General features: G+C 35.6%; 1 protein-coding gene across 1 annotated transcript in view; it reads right to left on the minus strand.

Moving 5' to 3' along the window:
• Positions 1–14,913, minus strand: part of CWF19L2 (CWF19 like cell cycle control factor 2) — a 139,800-nt gene that overhangs the window by 81,584 nt on the left and 43,303 nt on the right. Inside the window, exon 9 of the mRNA XM_090265870.1 lies at positions 771–867. Coding sequence (XP_090121996.1) covers positions 771–867 — 97 coding nt within the window. The remainder of the gene's footprint in view (positions 1–770; positions 868–14,913) is intronic.

Genomic DNA, 14,913 nt, shown 5'->3' on the forward strand with positions numbered 1-14,913 from the left:
TAGCCAAGTGCTGGAAACAACCCAAGTGCCCATCAGCAGATGAGTGTATAAAAAAGCTGTAGTACATTTACATGATGGAGTACTATGTAGCAGTAAAAAAGAAGGAACTCTTACCTTTTGCAACAGATGGAACTGGAGAGTATTATACTAAGTGAAACAAGCCAGTCAGAGAAAAACAAATACCACTTATATGTGGAATCTAATAAACAAAATAAACTGACAAAATAGAAAGAGAGGCATGAATATATGAAACAGACTGACAGCTGTCGGAGGGGCGGGGGATGAATAAAGGTCAAGGGATTAGCCAAAGAACATATATATATGCATAATCCATTGACATGGACAGCAGCATTATGATAGCCTAAAGGAAGGAGCTGGGAGGGGGTGGGAAAGAGGGGCCGGGGGGTTGAGGACATCTGTAATAGTGTCAACAAAGGGAAAGAAGTCAGTGATATCTTCATCTTCCTCAAATATACTCAGTGTTAGAAATGCAAAATCAAAGCAAATAGCAAAGTAAACAAGACATTAAAAGAATTTAATTTCCTAGAGTCTTAAATTTCAGAATCTGATAGAGAAAGTAGGTAAGTTATTTAGAAGTAGACACACAGTTCTGATTTTAGAAGTGTCCAATAATTTCTTTAAAGAATCAACAAGCAGCAGTTATCCTCAAAAGTGTGCTATCTCCACATTGTTAAGGAAATTCTAAAATTATTCATCTAAAGTTAAATATTTAATTACTATTCTCCAAAAGAACAACATATAAGCCTTACCATATTTCCCATCATCTCTGCCTTGATAATCTTGGCTCCCAACTTGTTCTTCTCATCAACACTCATGATGTGGATGGACTCATCCTCTGGACTACTTCTGTTTGAACAGGGGAGATTAAGAGCATATGAAATATAGGTACAATGCAAATAACAGCATCAAAACTGAGATGTTACTTTAATTGGCCTCAACAAGGGATCAATACCAAAAGATAGTGATTCATAAATAAATATGTATATAATCTCAACATTCCACCATAAATTAATAGTTTAAGGTTCTAAGGTTCTCTGTTAAAATGCCATGATGGTTTATGACAGTTATAATGATAACTGAAAAAGGCCCACCAGCCATGAGGTAAATACTACGTCAACTGTTCATTATTTAATCTTCCCATACTCATTCTAAAACAAGGAAACAAAACTATAGTAAATTAAAACACTAGAATCAGGCCATAATTTTACACATCTGTGGAAACTCTTTTCATCCAATGTGATATTAATAATAATCTGAAGAAATGATATATTTAACTACATTCAAAGAATAAAAACAATGATCACGTGCTCTTTTGCAAAGTCAACCCAGAATTATTCAGACAACTGAAGCTAATTTATGACTAATATCATGTACCATATCTATACTGTGGAAGCTTCACAGAAAAAAAAATTCAAGCCAATGTCAGATTCCTGGAACATACAATTGCCACGGCTTACTGCCCTAAGAAAGATTAACAATAAGAGAAATGAAACAACCATAAAAATACTCAATCCAAAAGAAGTTGGATAAAGAGGGAAAAGAATACAAAGAACAAACAGGACAAATAGAAACAAGTAAGAAAATTACAGATTTGAACCTAATTATACCACATTATATATAAATGGTCTAAACACCTGAATTAAAAAGCAAAAATTGTCACATGGATAAAAAAGCACAATTCAATTACAGGAATGCACTATAAGACATAAATATGTTAAACATAAAAGAATGGGAAAAGATATATCATGTTTAAAATTTGTCAAAAGAAAGATGAAGAGGCTTCTTTAATATCAGATAAACTAGATTACAGAGTAAAAAAAATCACCAGAGACCCAAAAAAGTCATTTCATAAAAAAGAGGTCAAGACATCAAGTGCACAGAAGAAGTAAAGAGAAAATCACCAAGGATATGGAAAATAACAATAACACTATCAACTAACATAACCTAATGGATATTCATTGAACACTCCACCCCAAAACAGTAGAACACACATTCTTTCTAAGTGTATTCCAAATATTTACCAAGATGAATGATATTCTGAGCCATAAAACAAGTCTCATTAAATTTAAAGTGATTCAAGTCATACAAACTACGTTCTCTGACCACAAGGAAATTAAATTAGAAACCATCAACAAAGATTGCTGGAATATCTTCAAGTATTTGGATAGCATACCTATAGCATACCTATACATTACCCATGGGTCAAGAATAAAATCAAAGAGAAATTTTAAAGTATTTTGAATTGAACAGAAATATAAACACAGCATATCAGAACTTGTAAGATGCAGTTAAAGCACTGCTTAGGGGGGAATTTATAGCACTAAATACTTCTGTTAGAAAAGATCTCAAATTAATTATCTCAGCTTACAACTAAGAAAGCAGGAAAAGGAGCAAATTAAACCCAAAGTAAGCAGAATACAAGAAAAAAACAAAGATTAGAGTAGAAATTAATAAAAAGAAAAATAGAACAATAGACATGCAATGAAACCAAAAGCTAGTTAAGACAACCAATGAAATTGATAAACTTCTAGCCTTACTGATCAAAACAAAGATACAAATTACCAATAAAGAAATGCAAGAAGTAAAATTTCTACACAATCTAAGCACTTACAAAAAGATATCTGGATGACAAGCATATGAATAGATGCTCAACATCAGTAGTAATTAGGGGAATGCATATTAAAGCCATAATCAGATACTGCTACATATCCACTACAATAGTTAAAATTTAAAAGACTATTAACAAGTTCCTGAAAGGATGTGGAGGAACTGAGAGTCTCATATACTGTTGGTGGTAATGTAAGATGACACAACCAAGTGGTAAAACAGTTTGGCAGTTTCTTAAAATTTAAACCTAGGGTTACCACATGATCTAGCCATTCCTCTCCTAGGTATTCACTCAAAAGAAAGCACCCATAGATACAAAGACTTGTACCTGAATGCTCAAAGAAGCTTTATTTATAATAGCTCAAAACTGGAAACATTCTAAATGGCCACCAATGCATGAATGGAAAAACAAATTGTGATATACCTACCAGTAGCATACTACTCATTCAAAAAAATTTTTTAAAAAGGAATGAACTATTGTTATATATATACTACAACAAAGTGTGCAAAACTCAAAATTATGCTGAGTGAAAGAAGTGAGACCAAAAAGAGTGTGTGACATATGATCCTATGTATATAAGACTTTAGAAAATGCAAACAAGTCTTTAATGAAACAAAGAAGATAAAGGATTGTCTAAAGGGGCTGGGAGGGAGTGGGAAGATGGGGGAGAGAGGGATTATGAAAGGGTACCAGGAAACTTTTGGGAATGGTTTTTTTAGACTATACATATTTCAAAGCTTAACAAATTGTACTTTAGAGAATAAGTGCAACTTATTATATGTCAATTATCTCTCAATAAAAATGTTTTTAAAAACCCTCAAAGGGGAGTGACAAAAAATTTAAAAAGCAGAAAAAAACTTCACAAATCTCAAATATAAAGAGTATATCTATGATATTACTAGTTTCTCTGAATTCTTAGATTTCATCATACTCTACTGAAATTAATCTGAGTTTTCAACATACATTCTGAGAAATAAAAAACAGACACCCAAATCAAAACTTGACCTAATAACCAACCATATATGGAAATTATTTTTAAATAGTGAATTCATTTTGGACAAAAAACAAAATCTTTTCATAGACAGCATTTGAGTTTTTCTTCTCATACTGGTGGAAGGAAAGGCAATACTCTGGTGCTTAAACTAAGAAATCTAAAATATTTCATGTAAAGCATCATTAGAAAGTAACATATTTTTGTTCCCCTCAAGTCCTTTCAGTCTACCTTTTAAAAGCTAATTAAGACAAACAGCACAGGCACTGCATTTGTGTAAGCAGGGTAACTTCATTACTTTTTACATGCTTCTGTGGACTGAATACTGCCTGTATGATTAGTTGTACTTTTTTAATATGGGAAATAGTTTTCAATCACTTTTTTAAATTAAATTCTGAGGTACAAGTCATTTCTGTTGTCTTATAAATGTAATTTGTTTGAATTCCAGGCAACCCAATCCGATTTCAATAAAAATACTGACCTACTAATCAACATAACTCTTCTCAGTTTGCATTCTTTCCCATTCAATTAATTCCAAAATTCTCTGCTTTGAAAATTTACTATTCCTGTCCTTCATGTGGAAAGCATAAATATTAAATTTTTACATGTATGTACAATGTAAAACAAATGAACAGTCATGCCCATTCTAAAAGTATCGCTGCAATTATTCCCTTGTGAAGCCAGCCTGCTCCAGTCTGCTGAAACCTCCAGATTCCTAAGTGAGAAACTACCTAGTTGCTTTCCCTTCTTTTTTCTGCTTTTCTTCACTGCCAAGTGCTTAAGTATCTAAACAGGTTTTTACTGTCCTCTACAAAGTTATGTTCTAGTTCATCCATTTTCATCTCAACACCAGACAACTGAGAAAATTAAAAAACGGAAGAAAAAGTAAATGGGTGAAGGGGTGGATTTCTCTGACCATTTCTCTGTTAATCCAGTGGAAGCTTAATGTAATCCAGACCCAAGTCCATATAGGATTTCTTATTGAGTTCGTTTATTTAAAAAGTCAGCTATTCTGCAAGTAAGTTTAAGTTTGACAGGATCAGAAAAATGAAGGCCATAAGGCATCCATCAATCCATCCCTTTCTGAGGAGAAAGATTTTAGGAATGTTAATAATTTACTATACCAAATGTCAACAGATTCATGCCTACTAATAGATATGAGTCAAAATAAGAGTATAAATACCTAAAAACAGACTCCTAAATTCTAAGAGTTCCTAATGCAAGTTTTTCATAAAGCACTAAAAGCTTCTTCTTTATAACACCAATCATTACCTTGCAATATCCCTTCAAGAAACCCCCCTTAGTATTATGAGAAAAGAAGTTTTGCAGTCAGGTTCACATGAGTTCAAATCCAGACTCTGTCGTGTATTAGCTTTACAGTCAGGCAAGTTATCTTAACCTCTCGGAGGCTATAGAGTCAAGAAAATGATGAAATCTTACCCTCACATTATCAGGATTAAATGCAATAATGTATAAAAATTACAGCAAATGCAGTAATATAATTACAGAAATACGAGCAGAAAGAATTTGTAAAGTTATCTAATTTAAATTTCAACGGACATGTCAGATACAAAAATAAAAATAAGCTCCTGCTCAGACCAGATACTTTTTTAAAAATTTGAACAAGCAAAAGAAACAAACATTCCAAACAAAGCACGTGCTTAATCCGGTGCTCAAGAAAGGTTAGTTCCCTTTGCAAGTGAAAGCCAATCACTGAGTTAAAGAAGAATCCTCCAATCAGTTCTTTGTTCAGCATGCCTCAAATCCAACTGTGAAATCTCGTCAAGAACTGTTTAAGTGTGTCTAGAGCAGGTGCACAGATAAGAAGTAACCAAACCCTTTCAAGGGGCCCCAGAATTAAAAGCTTCTTCAGTGAGTCATGGCTGCCAGCTCAAGCTCCTCCTCACCTCTCCATTCACTCCTCTGGTTCATGACTGCTCTTCTCTCAGATACAGCCTCGCAACCAGTATTCCAGCCTTAAATCTGTTCCACTTCCCAAACTAACCTTCATGCTACCTTGGAATGTAGAATACAGATCTATTCAAATCCTTGAGATACTTATTCCCTATCATTATAGGTTACTGTCCAACTCATAAAAAATGCATCTGGAGCCATTTACAGTATAAAGAAGGCAATGTCTGCTTACCCACTTTCTTCCCACTCAAAGAGAGACTAAGGTATACTAAGCATTCTAACAGGATTTAAAGATGCTACTAAATCTACATTCCAAAACACTATTTGCAAATGTTAAACTATACCATGCTGTCTCTCTTCATGTTCTTCCCCACCATGTTGGTTGCCCTTCGCCACCTACTGCCTAAAGGGTTATCCTTCAAGAGCTCACTACTTTTCCCTATATAATTTTCCTGGACTCTGTTCCTCCTAATGTTATCCCAGAAGAGGTAATCACCTCTTTTTGTATATAAGTACTATATCTGTTAACTACCTATTACTTATAAGTATCTTGGCATTTATGTACCATATTTGTTCACATGTCTATACAACTGCCTCTTCAATATTCTGAGTTCTTTGAAGGAGGATACTATATCAATTATTTTTATACAATCAGATTTAGGAAATAGAAGCATCCACAAAATATAAGATGAAAAGCAGAATTTGTCAGTCATGTAAGTTCCAAGAGACATCTCTGATACAAAAATAACCTCCCCTTTAGAGCAGACACTTTTTTCTCAAATTTGAATGAGTAAAAAAGAAACAGTGTTTCTCAAACTTTCAGTTTCCAAGGATTATTTATAGCAAACATGATCTACAAATGGACTAACAATTTTAAGAATTTTGTTCCAAAGGTTTACCAATATTTTTTGGTGAAAGCAAAATAAGCTAGTATCAGTTAAGTCAAAACAATGCGAGGGCAGTTCAATTTTGTGCTGTATGTGAACTTTGTTATGTTACTTTTTCTTTTCTCAAGCTACCATATTCATTGTGGCCCATATATATGCCAAAAGGGGAACACTAATATTTGGGAATCATATGTTGAAAACACTAAGTGCTCAAAAAAGAATTTCCATAATTTTCTCATGTCACCCACAATCTGTAGCCACAATTTCCATTTCTTTAACATTACTACCCAAAGCTAATGCTTCTACAATTGTATGAGTACACTGGATTCTACATTCATCCGCACTAATCTTGGGGTCTTGCTCAATTACTCCACCTATCACCTCTCCATATGTTAGCTTCTTTTAAAAATGATACTCTTCCCCATTAAAATATAAACATATTCAAGTATGTTCAACTTAAAAGAAAAAAAAAGGTAAGGAGTGAGGAGGCACTTCATTTAACCCATGGGTCCCACATATACTTTCTATCTCTATCACCGCATAACCCATACTCAGAACTTAGTCTATGAAATCTGACCTATAAATCCTCTTTTACAATGATAATGTTCTTTTTTTTTCCTCACTTGAGGACATGTTTATTGATTTTTGCAGAGAGGGGAAGGGAAGCAGCAAGAGAGGATGAGAAACATCCATACAAGAGAGAAACATCAATTGGTTGCCTCTCCTATATGCCCCATAAACCAGGCATGTGCCCTGACTGGGAATCAAACCAGTGATCTTCCAGTGTATAGGATGACACTCCAATCAACTGAGCCACTCGGGCCAGGGCCAATGATAATATTCTTGATTAAATTGCAAATGACCTCTATTATTGTCTATCCAAATTACATCTTCATAATTTTACTTGACTCTACCCATTTTCTGAGAAATGTTATTCTTCCCCTTCACTTCTCGTATGCAAACTTAAAAATTCAATCAAAAGAAGAAAATGAAGATATGCTGAAATCCAACCAAAGCTCTCAAGTTTCAAGATAATTGGAAGCACAAGAAACCTTTAAAAGAGGCAACATTCACTGTCATGAAATTCATACTCCACAACATTTTGAGGAGTGGGAATATTTTCTAACAGGAATTAAATTGTTCATTAGTAGAAGAACAGTAGGTGAGAATAAATGAAAGGATATACTAGAATTCTAAAAATGTCTAATATTTAATCTTTTAACAATTAATAGTTACTTAGCAGGACAGTAATAGGTATCAAATAAAGACAGTAAATAAGAATTGTTGGGCACACAATGACCAAAGAATACATTATTTCATCTTGCTAATACCACAGGAACTATTCTGCAGCAAACAGCAAGGAACAGATCCTTATTTTCCCAAAGGTTTTTACAATGATGAATAAATGCTCTAAAAGAAACATCTCCATGACATCTGCAATTATCCTACAAAACTAGAAAAGTACAAGCTTTTCTCATTTTCCAGGATTATTGCTATTTCAGAAGTCTTCTTAACAATTTATTTCTAAAAAGAAAATGCTGTTTTCATATTAAAATATATTCCCTTTGCAACACACACACTACCCCTGTCTGGCTAAAAAACTTTTGAGGAACAATTAACTAAAAGAATTCTAGCCCAATGACATTTCTGAAACCTTCAGTTTATCACACTGCAATTATTCTTTGAGTCCTGACAGTGTTCACAGATCTCCTTGCTTTAATTATTCTTTTCTCACCACTTGTCCTCAAATTTTCTCTCCAGTCTAAGGATCTCATAACTACACTCAAAGCCTTTAGAACCTGGAATCTGTCTTTTGTCCTTCTGGGCTACTGTAACAAACTGCCAAGAATCACATTCAAAGGTTAAAATATTACATAAAATGTGTTAGTCCCTGATATTAACTTCATAAAACCTAAATTAAGGACATCACATTAGTTTTTGTTCATATTATGTACTACTCTAGATTCCAAATTCCTAAAAATACACAAAATTATATGCAAACACATTTTATTTCTAAGATAATAAGCTTAAAGTTCTTAATCATGTTGGCTACTTTAGGTAGGGCCTAAAAAGGACAAAGAAAAAGAATGATAAATATCACATTAAGAATAAATGAGCCCTGGCTGGTTTGGCTCAGTGGATTGAGCACCAGCCTCAAAACCAAAGGGTCGCAGGTTTGATTCCCAGTCAGGGCACATGCCTGGGTTGCGAGCCAGATCCCCAGTTGGGGGGCGCATGAGAGGCAACCACACATTGATGTATCTCTCCCTCCTTTTCTCCCTCCCTTCATGTCTATCTAAAAATAAAATAACATCTTAAGAGGAAAATCCCTCCCTGAAAATGTTAAAAAATAAATGAAAGAATGAATAAAAATATGGAAAACTATAAATGATAAAAATAACTATATACATTACATGACAACTACAAAGAATGCTAAAAAAACTTAAAAAATAGGCAAAATATAAGACTAGTTAACAAAAATAAAAATGAACATTTATAAAAATATGCCCGACTTCACTCATACTTAAAGAAATGTAAATAAAGGAAAGTTTCTGTTTCTCAACAATGTCTGTGACAAAGACTGACAAGTTCAATAACACTATTGGCAAGGAATGGAAAGTCATTCTCATCTACTGACCGGTAAGAGTTTAAATTAGTTACAACAAAACATAGTTCTAATCCCTGGAATTCATTTTACAGCTATACTTAGTGTGCAAAGATACACATACAAAATATTCACTACAGCATTGTTTGTAAGGGCAACAAACTATAAACAACCTAAAATACATCAACTGAAGACTGATGAAAAATACCGGTTTATATCTAAATTTTATAACAGCATATTAAAGAGCCTTTAAAATGAAAAAACATACATATGGTCTGATGTAAAAATATCTTTGAAATATGATTGGAAAAAACAAGGGTCAAAACAGTATATGCACTGTGAAACTATGTCACATACATATAACATTTTATATATATATATTACATATCTTCTCTCTTGTAAAAGGGTCACAGACCCAGGAAATGACTACGTGTTACATATAGTTGCAGATAAAATTCATTACACCCAGTTAAGTTTGAATTTCAGGTAGCAAGTATTTTAATACAGGTTTGTCCAAATATTGTAGGGAACTTGTTCTTATTTGCTAAATCTGACAACCCTAGTTACATAACAGTGTGTGCAGTTCACAATCTCAGTTGCCTTAATTTCTTTATCTGAAAAATGCCCGGGTCAGATTATGGTTTTTTCTAGCTCTAAAATCAATTCTATGATTTTTTTTCTAGTTCTAAAATTCATTAGTTCTAAAGCTCCCTACAACTCTGACATTTTATAAAGAATTCAACATAACCAAGAATAAGGTTGAGACAAACTAATAGCTTCTAATAATCTTTCACTGAAATCTTTCCAGTCCCTAAAAACAGGGACTCTTCAAGGTCCTACCTTGGTATCTTACTTTGTACCATTCTACACACTCAGGATGCACACATGTGGATGACTCCTAGGCTGCTCTTTCCCTCCCCAGTTATTCAAGGAATTCACGGAATGCCTCAAACCATCCGCAGCATCAAAATTAATGCTACTAACAGGTTTCTATGTCAAAAGATGGTGGCGAAGTAGATAGCAGTGTTGTCTGCTTGCTCCCATCACTGCAGGACTTGGAGTACAAACACAGAGTGGAGTAAGTGCAGATTTCAGACAGCGTGAACCGGGAAGGGAGTGTGGGAGCGGCGTGAAAGAGGGCAGAGAGTTCAGCCACACTCTCCAAGCAGAGTGGCAGGGCCTCTGCCACACTGCACGGGAAAGAGGCAGCTCCTGACCGGCTCATTAGCGGGAATCTGCTTGGAAATTTCCCCCTGCCATAGGCGCCCTGACCAGCAAAGTCCCAGAGGGAGTCAGCAAGGTTTGGTTGAAACAGCCGGAGGCGTGAAAGACAGAGAACAACCCCAACTGTGAGAAACTGTGTGAACTGAGTCTTGGTGGGGACCCCCTGGGCTGACAACCCTGCACATATGCGTGGGTGCACGCACCAAGCCTCCACCAAACAAAAATGCAGAACTGACCCGTGGAGAGGGGCCCATATGGAAAACCTGCGGCGGAACCCGAGACTCAGTAGGGACCCCAGGCAGGCAACTCTGTACATGCAGACACGCAACAAGGCCGGGATGCAGGCCAGTGCTGCAGCTTGGAGGCAACACAGACTTTTTTGGAGGAGGAGCCAAGACAGGACCTGAGGCTGGGAAGGGACTATGGGCATGCGCACTGGCTGGCCAGCAGAGTAGCATTGCTAGACAAGCCTGAGGAGTGCTGGAGGGGCCGCAGGACCAGTATGGGGCCTCAACTCAGTGCAGCTCACAGCAGAGCTGCAGCAGGCCCACAAGTGAGAGGAAAGCAGCCTCAGAAACCAGCCATTTCTCCTCACACCCAGCCAGCTAGAAAAGAATATTTGAAACCCATGGGATTTTGACCAGGGGCAGATCCAAAAAAAGGAGACAGCACCCAAAGCTTGCACTGGGGAAAAGCTCTTTCTTTAATGTTTCCTACCTTCTCTCCCTCCTATTCTTCATTAACTTTTTGGTTTATCTGTTTTGTTTATCCTCCCTCTCGCACTAAATATATAACACATAACTGCTATATAAACCTAATACTATACACTTCCACTTTCTGACTTCATTCTGCATTCTTCCTTCCCTTTTTCAACATACAATGTAAATATTGCTTACTGCCTCACATAGCCTTGACCCTATTTGCTATTATTATGATTCTACCATCTTCCCTCTCATAAAACATCTTTCTTTCAGTTCAAACAACTCTTATCTGTTTTTTGTTGTTTTTTTTTTTTTTATAGCATAATAGTCTAAACCTCTTTACATCTATATTAATACTGGCTCATTTGCTGCTGATAGTGTGATTGTGGGTGGGGGATATTTTTGAGGGAGTGGGTTTCTTGCCTGGGTTGTGTATTCATATTTTAACAGCATCTACACAAAAGAACTCAAGACATGGTGAGCAGAGTGACTCTCAATCAACTAGCCAGAGGGAAGGTTCCATCAAAGAGTAACTGAAATACAACCAGACAGCTTGAACAAATAGTATAAAGGGCATCCCAAGAGCATCAAGCTCAGCAGATCAAAGAGACTGCACCACTGAATACCCCAGGTCTCCTATACACAATCTCATACCACAAAAGTGGGAAATCAAAGCAGACAAATCTAAGAAACAAAAACAAAAAAGAAGAAGCATCCAACATGGGGTAACACAGAAACAACCTCCCAATGAAAGGAAAAGAGTAATCCCCAGAAAGAGTGCTAGATAAAACAGAGGTAAGCAAACTATCAGACATGGAATTCAAAACAACGGTTACAAGGAAACTCGAAGAACTTGACAAACTCAGAGAAAATTACAATGAACTCCAAGGAAACTACAAAGAACTCCAGAGAAACTACAAGGAATTTACAGAGAAAAACACCAGCATAAAAAAGGACATAGAAACTATCAATAAGAACGAGGAAGAAATAAAGAATGCAATTTCTGAACTGAAGAACATAGTAGAAGCAATTAAAAGCAGGCTAAACGAAGCAGAGGATCAAATCAGTGAGTTAGAGGACAACGTAGAAAAAAATTCCCAGACAATACAACAAAATGAAAAAAAGATTTAAAACGAATGAAGAGGGTTTAAGAGAACTGCAGGACAACATGAAACGAAACAATATCCATATCACAGGGATACAAGAAGAAGAAAAGGAGCATGTGATGGAAAACCTGATTGAAAAAGTAATGACACAAAATATTCCTAACTTGACGAGAGAAAAAGTCATGCAAGTCCAGGAAGCACAGAGGGTCCCAAGGAAGATAAACCCAAAAAAGGCCCACTCCAAGGCACATCATAATTAAAATGGCAATATTCAAAGACAAAGAGAGATTCCTAAAGGCAGCAAGAGAAAAACAGGAAATAACATACAAGGCAGCTCTGATAAGGCTATAAACTGATTTTTCAACAGAAACACTACAAGCCAGAAGGGAATGGCAAAAAATATTTCAAGGAATGAAAAACAAAGGCCTACAACCAAGAATACTCTACCCAGCAAGGCTTCATTCAAAATGGAAGGTGAAATAAAGAGTTTCCCAGACAAAGGAAGAATAAAAGAATACATCTCCACAAAATCAGCATTGCAAGAGATGCTAAAGGGCCTGCTTTAAGAAGAAGAAGAAGAAGAACACAGAGGGAGAGGAACAGAGGTACAAAGGGAAATGAATAAATACCTGTCAATAATAACCTTAGATGTAAATGGATTAAATGTTCCACTCAAAGACATAGGGTAGCAGAATGGATACGAAAACATGACCCACATATATGCTGTCTACAAGAAACACACCTGAGAACAAAAGATTTACACAGACTGGAAGTGAAGGGATACAAAAAAAGTATTCCAAGCGAATGGACATGTAAAAAAGCTGAGGTAGCAATACTTATATCAGACAAAACTGATTTCACAGCACAGGCCATAAAAAGAGACAAAGAAAGGCATTTCATAATACTTAAGAGAAAAATCCATCAAGAAGATATAACCCTTGTAAACATATATGCACCCAACATAGGAGCACCCAAATATATAAGGAAAATCTTGGAAGACTAACATGGAGGATGTCAACAGCAACACACTCATAGTAAGGGACTTTAACACCCCATTATTGACAATGGGCAGATCTCTGAAGCAAAGAAACACCAAGGATATTGAGGCATTGAACAACACTACAGATCAAATGGATTTAGTTGATATATATAGAACCTTTCACCCCAAAGAAGCAAAATATACATTCTTTTCAAGTGCACATGGAATATTTTCAAAGATAGACCACATGGTAGAACACAAAACAAGCCTCAACAAATTCAAGAAACCTAAAATTGTATCAAGCATCTTCTCAGATAACAATGCCTTGAAACTAGAAATCAACCTCAAAGAAAAAATGTAAAGACGTTCAAACTCATAGAGAATGAATAACATGCTATTAAATAATGAATGGGTTAACAATGACATCAAGGAAGAAATCAAGAAGTTTCTGGAAATAAATGATAATGAACACACAACAACCTAAAACCTATGGGACACAGTAAAAGCAGTCCTGAGATTAAAGTTCATAGCAATACAGGCCTACCTGAAAAGGATAGAAGAATCTCAAATAAAAAACCTAACCTTACAGCTACAAGAACTAGAAGAACAACAATAAAAGCACAAAGCAAGTAGAAGGAAGGAAATCATCAAGATCAGAGCAGAATTAAATGACATAGAGAATAGACAAAAATTCAAAAGATCAACAAAAGCAGGAGATGGTTCCTTGAAAAAATAAAATCAACAAGCCTTTAGCCAGGCTCATTAAGAGAAAAAGAGAGAGAACCCAAATAAACAAAATCAGAAATGAAGGACAGAAATCACGACTGATATCACAGAAATACAAAGGATTGTAAGAAATTACTATAAACAACTGTATGGCAAGAAATTTGAAAAACTAGATAAAATGGACAAATTTCTAGAAACATGTAACCTTCCAAAACTAAATGAAGAAGTAGAAAGCCTGAACAGACCGATAACCAGGAGTGAAATTGAAACAATAATCAAAAAACTTTCGGCACACAAAAGCCCTGGACCAGATGGCTTCACAGGCGAGTTTTATAAAACATTTAGGGAAGAACTAATGCCTACCCTTTGCAAACTATTCCAAAAAATCCAAGAAGAGGGAAGACTCCCAAACTCTTTCTATGAAACCGGTATTACCCTAACTCCAAAACCAGGTCAAGACATAACAAAGAAAGAAAACTACAGGCCAATGTCACTGATGAACAAATATGCTAAAATCCTCAACAAAATATTGGCAAACAGGATCCAGCAACACATTAAAAAGATCATACAACACGATCAAGTGGGATTCATCCCAGGGATGCAAGGATTGTTTAATATTCACAAATCAATAAGCAAAATACACCACATAAACAAAATGAAAGACAAAAACCTCATGATGATATCAATAGATGCAGAAAAAGCATTTGATAAAGTACAACACCCATTTATGATGAAAATACTCAGCAAAATGGGAATAGAGGGAGCATACTTCAACATAATAAAGACCTTTTTACAAGAAACCTGAAGCCAACATCATACTCAATGGGCAAGAACTGAGAGCATTCCCCCTGACATCAGGAACAAGACAAGGATGTCCATTTTCTCCACTCCTATTCAACATACTCTTGGAAGTTCTAGCCACAGCATTCAGACAACAATAAGAAATAAAAGGCATCCAAATTGAAAAAGAGGAAATAAAACTGTCATTATTTGCAGATGACATGACAGTGTACATAGAAAACCCTATAAACTCCACGAAAAAACTATTCGACCTAATGAGTGATCTTGGCAAATCAGCAGGGTACAAACTCAAATATTCAGAAATCGAAGGCATTTCTGAACACAAAGTATCAGAGATAAAAACTAGAAAA

This window comes from Furipterus horrens, unplaced genomic scaffold (genome assembly GCF_987537825.1).
Source record: "Furipterus horrens unplaced genomic scaffold, mFurHor1.1.pri manual_scaffold_2, whole genome shotgun sequence".
In the NCBI taxonomy this organism is placed as follows: Eukaryota; Metazoa; Chordata; class Mammalia; order Chiroptera; family Furipteridae; genus Furipterus; species Furipterus horrens.